The sequence below is a fragment of the Peromyscus eremicus genome, chromosome 20 (genome assembly GCF_949786415.1).
Source record: "Peromyscus eremicus chromosome 20, PerEre_H2_v1, whole genome shotgun sequence".
NCBI classification, from domain to species: domain Eukaryota; kingdom Metazoa; phylum Chordata; class Mammalia; order Rodentia; family Cricetidae; genus Peromyscus; species Peromyscus eremicus.
Genome location: NC_081436.1, coordinates 27728707 through 27740243, shown reverse-complemented (window position 1 = coordinate 27740243; position 11537 = coordinate 27728707). Strand labels below are relative to the sequence as shown.

General features: G+C 53.5%; 1 protein-coding gene across 1 annotated transcript; it reads right to left on the bottom strand.

Annotated features, from left to right (window-relative positions):
- Positions 1–772: 772 nt before the first annotated feature.
- On the bottom strand, positions 773–7621 carry LOC131896389 (secreted Ly-6/uPAR domain-containing protein 2-like). Its single transcript, XM_059247009.1, has 3 exons — positions 7570–7621; positions 4205–4303; positions 773–984 (listed from the first exon to the last, which is right to left on the bottom strand). Exons 1-3 carry the CDS (start codon positions 7619–7621, stop codon positions 773–775), a joined length of 363 nt encoding a protein of 120 aa, XP_059102992.1.
- Between the last annotated feature and the right edge of the window lie 3916 nt (positions 7622–11537).

The following is an 11537-nucleotide window of genomic DNA, read 5'->3' as shown; positions in this document are numbered from 1 at the left end:
GCTTATGTTCAGTTGGACAGGAACTAGTAGGGTCCCGGGGCTGTAGGACTTGGCTAAAAGATGGAGACCCTGGAAGGCCCTAGTAGGCAGACTTTAATTGGTCTATGCAACTAGATGCTTGGATGTATGTATGCATGGGTGGGTGGATGAAGGGATGGATGGATGAAGGGATGGATGGATGAAGGGATGGATGGATGAAGGGATGGATGTGTGAGTAAATGGTTGTATGGACAGAGAGAATATTGGTGACCATAGAGTACAAGGAGCTGGAAGGATCCAGTACCCAAACTTTACAATCATGTCACCATACCAGGATCACTTCATGCATAGAAGAGGCCCAGGGGTCCAGATGGCCATGTACAGGGTCCTGTCAGGCAAGGAGCGGGTAATACAAAAGCCAAGCCTACTATCTGTTGGACGCTCCTGAAGTGAGGGTGGAGGGAGTTAGGGAAACAGTGGCTCTTCACACTGAGGGTTGCTGGGCACTTCCAGGACTCAGCAAAGGGCTAAGGTCTCATAGAAGAGGGGGGGGGAAGCTCTTGGGGAGGTGTGTTCTTGTGCCCTGGTGGAGCATTTCCTGAGAAAGGAAGAGAGCTGGAGCCTTTAGGGGCAGATGCTGCTACTTTCTTTCTGCGAGAGAAGGGAAGACTGAGTGTGTCTTGGGGGAAATGGGAAGAGAGGTTAACAGCCTGGCTGGGCGGGGGTAGGATACTTCTGAGGCTGCAAACAGACCCCCCACCCCCGCAACAGCTGGGAAAGGCCACCCAGGCCCTCACCAGGCAGCTCGAAGCAGCGCCCACAGTAGGCTGGCAGAGGCACTGGCCCATAGGGCCCCAAGGCTGCTGGTCAGGCCTGAGGCAGCACTGCGGTTGCAATGGTTGCCCTCGCAGCAGAAGACAGAGAGAGCTCGGCCGTCGGAAGACACGGTGCTGTTGGGGCAGGTTGGCGCGCAGGACTTCATGACCAGGATGCCACCAGGGTTGGCTGTGGAAACAGGAGGAATGGCCATGGGTATCGTGGCCACAGTGCCCATAGTTGTCACTACCCAGCCAGCTCTTGGGGGACCTGCAGCCTGGGGCCACATGCTTTGAGGTAATGCCTGGAACTCTGGAGTGTTTGAAGTGGCAGCTTGGGGCGTCTCAAAGGACCTTGTGAACGAGTGTCCTTCCTCGGTGACTTTGGGGACATATCTTCTTTATGATGGACTGGACTTTGTGACACCGGAGGCCAGGGACTGACTTGAAGACTTCTCCCTCCCTCAGTCTCTGAGTCCCTCAGCTCCATTTTCCCTTTCCTGAGAGACATCTGGTTCTCCAATCCTCTCCTCTCTTTTCTCCACCCCTTCCTTCTCATCTCCTCCAGGTTTCAGATACCAGGAGACAGGCTTGGGCCCCACTTAGCTCTCACACTTCTTGGGACTGGGACGCCCTGGACAAGGCTAAGTGACCATAAAGCTCCACAGCCTGCATAGCAGCCCCTAGGTTTCACAATCCGTGAGAAAGTCAGGGGCAGGGCTCGCAAGGGCCCCTGGGAGAGGAGAAGTTGACCTGAGTTGAGGCTGTCTCGGGAAATACCAGTGTGCAAGACTTGTTCTCTGGGCATGCTCATCAGAGGGATGAGTTGCTTTGTGTTTATACACACACAGTGGGGACAGCAGAACTCTTGAGAACACACGGCCCCAGGAAAAGCAAGTAATTTCCCTTAATCTGCACTGTTCAGAGGTTCTGGGAGCTGTGACTCCAGACCTGTGAGCAGGGGGCCTCTATTCTCCAGTTAGCCCAGACACTGTATGATGGAGGTGGGATAAGTACTCAGGATGCTTGATCTTTCTATGCCTCAGTTTCCCCACTTGGGAAACACAGACCAAAGGTGGAATTAGCCTTTGCCCCAGCCCTTCTTTAGAGTAATGAGGAATGTGTGGCTTGTTTGAGAGATGTGCTGGTGTGAAGAGAGTATGGGTACATGTTAATCACTAGTTGGCGGTAGTTAGTGGCCCAGCTCAGTACCACCTCCGAATAGTCTTTTCCTAGCCTTGGCAACACAGGGGACGGAGGTTCAGAGTGGATCACAGCTGCTCCTGGACAAAAGAGAACCTAACCCTATGGGCACGTGCTGCTAGTGGCTGCTACTCATCCAGGCCGAGGAAGTACTGTAAGGACACAGCCTCCTCCTGGGGCAAAAGGGACGCTAGACTTCTTCACATCTTACAGTAAATGCCCAAGTCTAAAGTAGGGACTTTTGCCATCCCAGAGGAAGCAGGAGAGAAGCAGCTTTAGTGGCTGTGTGTGGAAAATGGCTGGGAGATATGGACGCCATGGCAGGGTTTAGAGAGAAGGTTCTGGCACTGGTACTCAATCTGTTCTCTCTCCCTGGAAACCCAGCCGCTAGATGCTTCTCCTAACCCCGGGGGACTAACACATGGGGCCCGCCACAGACTGCTCACGTCATTGCGATCCCTTCCCTCCTCACCTCGGGGACAGGAAGATCCTCGATCTGCCCATGTCACTTCACTGGACAGGGGCAGGAACAGAAGCCTCTTTCTACCCACAGTGGACTCTCCTACCCAAGGCTCTTGCCAACCCATGTTGCTTCTCCAGGGAACTCCTTGCTGCCTTCTGAGGGCTATCTTTGAGCTCTGCTTGACTGTGACCTTTGAGGTCCTGGAGTACAGGAATGCCCCCACATATCTCAGTGTTCCTGCATTCAGCAGACACCTGGGAGATGGATGGACAGACTACAGGCCAGATAGACACATGCTCAGCAGGAATGCCTCCACATACCTCAGTATTCCTGCATTCAGCAGATACTTGGGGAGATGGATGGACAGACTACAGGCTGGATAGACACATGCTCAGCAAGGGGAAAATGCCAGCAAGGACAAGGACAGGGTAGGAGCCCAGGGAAGAAGCTCTTGCACAGGGATAGAACTATGGGGAGCTCTGGTTCCTGGTTACCTGCAGACACTCACTGTTTACCATCTTTGCCTCAGCAGGGCCCCTCTGCTTGGGTTTTTGCTGGATTTTGGCTCCTGATGTGTCACTCACCAGTTGCTGGGCAAAGATCCCATCCTCACTGTTCTTGCCTTGTGCCCTGGGCAACTGTTGGGCCTGCATCCCATTAGTTGTTCATCTCTTGCAGCACTACTATGGATAGCTAACAGCAGCTATCTCTGGGCAGGATGCTCCTCTGAAGAGCAAGGAGGGTCCTGGAGGCAGTGGAGGAGTATATGATGTTTCCTCCTAGAGCCCCTGAACCGAGCAGCACAAGAACCAGCCAGGGTGCAGACAAGAGTATCACGTAGGGTCTGGGCTGGGTGAGTGTGTGATTCTTCCAGGACAATGCCTCTTTGTAAATTAGGGGGGCTCCAAGTCTGAGCTAGAAGTGCCTGTGATACCACTGGGATTTGTGGGCAACTGTGTTCTGATGGACAGACCAGGGCCACCATGAAGCCACCTGGTTTCCTTCCCCTCCTCCCAGAATAGGATCTTGGAGCAAGCTGCCTAGTGACCATAGCAACTCCCGTTCACCGGAGCCAGGGGTCTCATGATCCAGTTCCAAATGGCAGCAGCAAAGAGAGTTCCCCCAAACCCTTCTAGACCTAGATGTGACACTGTCCTCAGAGTCAGAAAGGTTTGTCAGCCTCTCTGATACGCCCATGCTTTCTTCTGGGGCCACTTCAAGTAAGTGACTCCCTGTCTCCAGCTACTCCAGCACCAAGCCTGAACCCCATCACAGCCACCATCACAGCCCAATACACAAGCTCTAGGCCCCAGCTCAGCCCCACTGCTCAGGAGAGAACCAGGTGCACGGTGGGACATAAAGGAGAGGGCCTGGTCAGGGAAGAGAGAGTTCTGGTCAGCAGCAGGATTGAATTCTAGAGTCATGGCAGAGTACCCAGAGGCAGAGACTATGGTCAGCTGATTGGAGACAGGGATGTGGGTGAGCAGGAAAGGTCCAGAGGGGCCTTGGATACCAGGGTGTAATGTCAGTATCTTCAACACGTCAGCCTGTATCCAACCCTCCTCCCACCTGATCTTTAGCCTAATTTAAACTGTGAACTAGAGAATGATGGTGTCCCTAGAATCTGGAGTGGGGATACTGAGAGCTTCTGACGTGGAGGGTGGAAAGAGGTGAAAGGGGGCCAGAAAGTGCTTGTGTAGTGCTGCTGGGGTGGGATGGGGCCTGCGTGGCCCAGGGTACTCACTGGCCCGAGTGATCACACAGTACTTGTCCGTCAAGGCGCACTCCACGAGAGACTCGCAGTTCTCGTGCCCACAGCACACATGGCAGTGCAGGGCCCGGGCTGGGGGGAAGCACAGGCCATCAGTCTGGGCTGAGACTAGGGCTGGGGCGAAGTGCCCAGCTGCCTGCCTAGTGGCCCATCCAAGGTCATACTCTCTGATCCTCCTCTCCCTCCAGGAGTTCCCCCAGTCCTCTGGGAGGGTCTGAAAAGCTAGGAACTTCATGGTAGTGATTCAGACATGCTCCTCCCTCTGTCCCCTCTGGCTCTGTGTGTGTCAGTATCAGTGTCAGCTTGAGTGACAGGCAAGTGTGGGGTGTGATGGCATGCTACCCTCAGGCTAGAGTCAAAGCCCTTCTGCTCAAAGCTTCCCTGGCACCTATGAACTCCCACACTTATTTGCCTCTCTGCTCTGTATTTATCTCTCTGCCAAGGAGATTGGGGACATTAGTGAATATAGGAGAGCCCTGTCAGCTAAATTAAAGGGAGATCAGACAGGTAGGTAGATGGGTGTATGTATGCACATATGAGTGGGTGGGTGGATGGATGGTTGTGTGGATGGGTGGGTTGGAGAAGGGGTGAATGGATGGATAGATGGGAAGATGGATGTATGTACATTTGGATGAGTAGATAGATGGATGGGTAGAAGGATAAATGGGTTGAAGCATGGATGCCCAGATGGGCAAATGGATGGATGGATGGACAGATAGGTGTGTGGTTATATGGCTAGTTGGACAGATGAGTGAATGGATGCGTGTGTGTGTGTGTGTGTGTGTGTGTGTGTGTGTGTGTGTGAGTGGATGAGCAGAGGAATGGATGGATTGGTGGATGGGCAGAGGGATAAACAGTTGGGTAGTGAAAGGGTGCATGGATGGTTGGGTTCACGGGCAGATGGATGTTTAGATGAACACATAGGTAGGTTGATGGCTAGGTGTATGAATGGAGAAGTAGAGGTGCATGGCAGAAGGATGGAGCAGTAGGAAGAGATATAAAGAGGGCTGATTTAGAGCTTCTAATTCTCGTTATCCCTACTGCGATCCATGGTGTCCTCACCTATAACATGGGAATAATAGTGTTCTTGGCTTTCTCGGATGATAAAATGTCAGAATTCATAATGCACATGGCTCCTAGCCCTTCCTTCCTAGAAGAGGGCTGAAGGGAGCTTTAAGGGCTACAGACAGCTGGCTTCCTTGCCAGGGCTGGCTGGCTCCAATGACTCGTGTCTCTAAGCATCGTTAGGTACTTAGAGCTGTTCATCTGGAGGGAAGGAACAGCCTGGCCCTGCCCCCCTCTACCTAAGGTCTGTTGGTGGCCCTAACCTCCAGGCTGAAGGCAGAGGCATCAACAAAAGGCTGCCAGTGCTAGGGAGTGAGTGGGCAGACTCCAGAGATGGGTGGTTGCCGATGCTGTGTCATTGGCCACAGCTTCTAACCACAAAAACTGACAGGCCCGCCAGAGAACACAGGCTTCCTAGGCACGGCTGATTCAGTGGGCAGCGAGACTCCTGTAAGGGTGGCTGGGGCAGAAGACATCATGATTACTCCATGGTGACTCCTGAGAGGCAACATGGTTTGTGAGAGGGTAGGGTAGGGCCCCACATCTGGGCCCACACGGGTGGATTTCTATGTGTGGCTGGGAACAGTTGCATCGGCCAAAGGTGTGGAACGGCAGAAACAAGGCCAGCTTGGAGGGTTGCAAGGACCTCTCAGCTGCAACCAGACATGCTAGGGGGTCTGGTCAAGAGGCTGGGCTGTGGAGACAGACATCTTTGTGGCCAGGCCTTGGGAGGTGTCCTGTAAGGAGTGTCTTGTAGGAGTTTCACTTAAGGGCATTGAGTAGCAGATGTGTTCTGTAGAAGTGTCATACAGGGGAGTGTCCTGTAGGGGTTTTCCTGTGAGAGTGTCAGGGAACAGGTGCCCTTGGCAATGCACACCTGCTTGGATGGGATTAGATGATCACACCTCCCACATAAGAATCATCAGTGTTGAAGCTGTGGTGGCCCTGTGTTGCGAGTTGGGAGGTGTCTGCGGCACTCCTTTCTGGGATAAGAGATATACATTTCTCAGGTTATAGGGTCTCTGGAACTCTCAGGAAAAATGGCTTCCTCATTGGCAATGTCTCTTGACGATCCTCTCCTACCCCATGCAGTACCTCTGCATACTAGTCTCCGGTCCTGTTTGGCTGGGGAGACACTTCTAGGTTATTCTAGACAAGGACCTCATAGTACCTCAGTTTCCTCATTGTGGTCCCCAGAGACCCTCTGCCCTACGAGCTGGTGAGAGTTCCTGGGCTGTCCTCCTTAAGTGTTCAGAGCCCCAACAAGTTTCCAGCAGGCATGGATCTGCGAGAATGCTATAAGCTCAACCTCTCAGGAAAGCTGAGCCTTGAGGACAAAAGTGCCCCAGCCAGTCAGTGTCCACACCTTCTGACTCAGCCCTTCCACCCTCCTGCCCTGTAGCTGGGACTGTAGTTCCTGATTGGTATCCCTGATCTGAGGTCTCTCTAGTATCTTCCTCTCCATGTTTTCTAAGTGACAACCCCAACCTGACCCTGACCCTCTCCCTGTTCTCCAGGCCAGCCTCCAGGCCCCTCCCACTGTCCCCCCACCTTCCTACATGGGTACCCGATGGCTAGACTGCTGCCCAAGGCCCTTCTTCCTTTCCTCCGCCCCCTCCCCACGCTCAGGGGAAGCTGATGGGGCTAATTATCCTGGAGATGATAATTATTCCACTGATAATCACAGGCTGAAGTCCATCCCTCCCACTCCCCCGCCTCATTTCTGTCCCTAAACCAGGTCATCAGGGTCAGGGCAGAGTGTGCTAGAGAGGTTGACCCATGCAGTCTGTCTTGTCCATGTCCTTCCTTCCTTTTTTTTTTTTTTTTTTAGCACCAAGAATCCTGCATTTTAGGAGCAGCTCATCCTGGGAAGAGGGAGAAGAATTGGCCACTCTCGCTAAATCTCAGGTCCCAGTACTCACAAGTGGTACCCAGGGCACCTCCCCTTCATGCACCTCTGGCTTCTCACCCTAATTTTTATACTAACCCCCCCTACACACACACATACACACACACACACACACACACACACACACACACACACACAAAGAGCCAGAAAGGTACCACATAATATCTAAAGGGAAGAGGTTTCTGAGTCTGGCTGAGCAGGGAGAGCCACCATAGGTGCCTCTACCTCACTCCCTGAAGCCTTCTCACCAGGCCAGTGCCCCAAATGGTACCCTCTCAGCTCAGAAGCCCCAACCCCCCATGTTCCTGAACCCTTCCCAGAGGCTGCCTGCCTCCCCTCAAACCAGGGGCAGCCAGTGCCTTACCCAGAGAAGCACACACAACAGCCAGCAGCAGCAACACCAGGAGGGTCCTCATCTTGGATGTCCACCAGCAACTGGCAGCCACCAGGGAGAGGGTGCCTTTATAAGGCCAGTGAGTGCCTGGGGAAACCTGGTAATTTGGCTGGGGGATGAGCTTGGGGTGGCAGGGCTGGCCTGACTCATGTCCCCCAGGCTTCCTCAGCCCCACCTCCAAGGTGCCCCTTGACCTGCTCTTTGGTCCCGAGCCTTCTAAGCCTCCACTTCCGGCAATTACCAAGAGACCCCAGCTGCACCAGCGAAAAGGAAGGAGGTCTGCAGTGACAGCCCTGTTTTGTGGTCTGAGAAGAATGTGGCTCTCCCCTGGGGGTCTGAAGACTGGCTTCTCTCTGAGTATCATGGTCCTGTCCCCATCCCCATACCTCCCCCCCACCCCCCTCCCCCGCATGCGTGCGCACCTTCTCCTTCACATCAGGCAGGCAGTCAGAGAGACACCAAACCCAATTTAATGGGAGAAACTGAAGTATTGTGGGCTGAATATGGCCCCTTCAATCTCAATGCATGCACAGTTCCTGAGGACCGGGTCAAAAGGTTAATTCTAACTTGCAGGTCGGGGCTGAGGCTCCGCCTACGTAGAGGCTGATCTGGATCACGGAACTTCATCAGGGCAAAGGTGTACTGACAGCCTGGTGCATTTCCTATCCCTGTATCTGGCTTCCACCTTGGGAGCTGTGTGATGGCCAGGGTTCCCAGAGGAGACAGGAAATGACTTGTACTTTTGGTTATGGGGTCTTGCTGGAGTCTGAGGCTGAGAGATGGGAGTTCACATTTCCTAGCATCTTTCCTGTTCCATCCTATGGGTGCCCCTGCCCAAACCTCCCCTTGCCCAGACATCCTGGTCCCCCTTGGCTTTATGTGCCTGTCCAAGTGTATTCTGTCTCCCTTAGCCCATAGATTGGGCTATGTCTCTACCTTCAGACTCTCATCCAGGCCTAGCCTTGTGCCCAGAACATACTTCCTCAGGCAAATCGCCTTTATCAAAACATTCTTCTCAGCCCCTGCCCTGGCCTGTGCCTAGAAGGTGCCCACATAGCCCCTGAACTATTTCTAGATGTCTTCTAGAGGCCTAGAAGCCCAAGGGGCTCTTGTGTGTCTTCCTCGAGTCTGCATAAAGATGCTGGAGGCCTCATTGGGCTGTGAGTGACAAAGGGAGGAGGTGAGGTTACAGACCCGGGAAAGGGAGGCTGGAGTGCAGAGGAGTGACTCTCACCTCAGCACCAGGGTTGCAGAGTCAGAATCTGACCTTGCTCCCTGTGCCCCAGCAGCTCTGCAGTCTTATTCGAATGGTTTCTCGGATTCTTTAGAATCTCCATGGTTTGGGGCATGTTTGTTTCCACTTTTCTCAGCCTCCCACGGCCAAGAGGAACTGACCTCTGTCAGAGTGCCCTGTGAGGGCTGTGGGGGAACTGGTCTCTGAACACTTCCCTACCACAAGGGCCTCAATAGGCTGCACATTGGAGGTGGTGTTGGCTGAGACCCCTGGTGTTCCCCAGCCAACCGTTCTGCTTACCCACTCCACCAGCTCATGTTGCCTCTGAGCTTGGGACTTCCTACATGTGGAAATGATTGTGAGCAAGCAAGCGTCCAGGGCCCAGCTGCACATAGCAGCCTCAGCCGTCCCTGGTCCGGAGCTGGGACTCAGCCTCCTGGGATGCCATCAAGCTATCTGCCAAGTCTGGGTGTCTCCTTGCTCTGCCGCCCAGGCAATTAGGAGTGGTGTGATGGACAAAACAGGATGCATGGACCCCAGTCATAGCCCTAGAGAAAAAGAGGTAGGCCCAAGGCTGTACCCACAGGCTTAACATTTCCTATGGGTGGACCCCAGATGGGCACCTCAGAGCAGGAGACATATTACCTCCAGGAATATGTAAGCTGCCACTGTCACCTCAAGTGATTTGATAGGACAACCCTGTTCTCTCTCCTCCCAACCTGGACCGACCTGCTTCTTAGCCTCTCTCTATCCCTGTATCCATGAAGCTATGGGGCTCTGTATGAGAGAGAGAGAAAAAAAAAAAGGAGCTTGAGCAGCAGAGGCATCAGGAGTGGGCAAAACTGACACCCCTGCCTGCTGTAGGCAGTGAGCCAACGTCTCAGTACCAGGCTGGGAACCCTTGATGCAGAATGCAAGCAGAGGGGCTCGTGATGGCGCCTGTGTGCCCATGCGTGGTGGGACCCACGTTAACAGAAGTGGTCGTGGTCAGATGGCAGCTGGGCCGGGGGCCAGTGGCACTTCCTGGAGAAGCTGCAAGGCATGTGCACTGCAAAGTGTGAAAACGGAATCTTGAAAGTAGAAAGCTTGCCAGTGTGACTCGGAAAACAGGCCAGGATCTCATGGCTTCCAAGAGCTCGCTGCTGGCCATGTCGGCTGAATTGACCAGGACGGCTCTTGAGTCAGGGTCACTAATTTGGAGATCTGCAAGGACAGTGTGTCCTCTAAGAGGGAACTGATGAATGCTGACCCCAACCAGCCTTCAAAGGGCTTTTAAGGGGCAAAGGTTCTGTAGCCTTCATGGAGTGAGGTGCTACCCTGTCCACCAGTGTGAAGAGGAGAGAAATAGGGTAGGAGCTGCTGGGTTTGGGCTGGAGTATGCAGGGGCTGCAGCTGTCTGGGATGGCCTCTCGTTAAGGTAATGAGCCACCTGAATCCCACTCAGGTGCAGCTGGATGGGTGCTAGTTAGAGCCTAGACTCTCCTAGCTGGCCCATAATTAACATTTATCTTTCTAGCCTGGCATTAGCCTCCACTCCCAGATGCCAACAGGGGACAGGGCTCCCACTCCTGGGAAGTGCAGGGCAGATGAAAGAAGTTGGCATAGGCCAGTCAACTCTGCTAGTCCTGAGGAGTTCAAGCCCACTTCAAAAGAATCCTAAGTCCCTGTCAAGAGCCCAAGACCTCCCTGGGAATCAAGGGCCTAGCTCTGTTCTTGGATACTCTGTCTGGAAACCCTGGCTTCTTCCTACCTTGCCTTTTCCTACCTGTGCTGGGGACTTGGCAGAGTAGTCTGCTCACAGTGTCTGAACTCACTCTGTGGGAACCAGGCTGCAGATCCAGCACAACCACCCAGAGCTTCATTCCACATGCTGGCTTCAAAAGTTTAAACCCCTTATGTTAGATAACATGGGGTTTGCCATGACCCGTGCCTGCCCACTGATTCACAATAAATCATCCTTCAGTTGCTCAGAATGTCCCATCCAGTGTAAACACTGTGAAAAATTGTTATATCCTTGTTAAGGGAACAGCAACAAAGAAGGAGGTCTGGGTGTTTAGACAGATACACCCCCCCACCCCCCCACCCCCCCCCCACCCCCCCCGCCACACACACACCCTAGAGTTTTGGTCCAGGTGAGTTGCATGCATGGAGGTAGAGTCTGTGGACACAGATACTAAGGGCCAAATGCACTTTATAAACCACAACTCAGGCTCTTGTATGCCCACAGGTCTTCTGCCTGCTACCTGCTGAGCCCCCCACACACTCCCGGACCTCTCTGTACCTGTTGGACCTGCCAGGACCCCTCTATGGCATAGCGGGCAAACCAGTAAGGAGAAAGTGGGCACCTGAGCAGGGTGACCTTGTCTAGTTAGTGAAAGATCTGGAGTTTAGTCAGCACAAAATTCCTGCTCCTGTCACAAGGGGTAAACTGAGTCCGAGTGAGTTGGGGCAAGAAATCAGGACCTGAAGTCAGGACCTGCAGCTAGCGGGTAGGTCTTGACTACCTGGGATGGGGACTTGAGAAGGGAGGCTTGGGGTTGGGGTCCTATGTCAAGGTACCCCATAGGGGACCCTTGTTCTCAGGAAAGCAGGATAGCCTGGGAGTACAAGGCCTATACTGGGTTCAGTCAGAGCAAGATCAGAAGACCTAGGCTCTTCCTCGGGGGAGAGATAGAGTCTTGAGAGATACCTATAGTCAGAGATC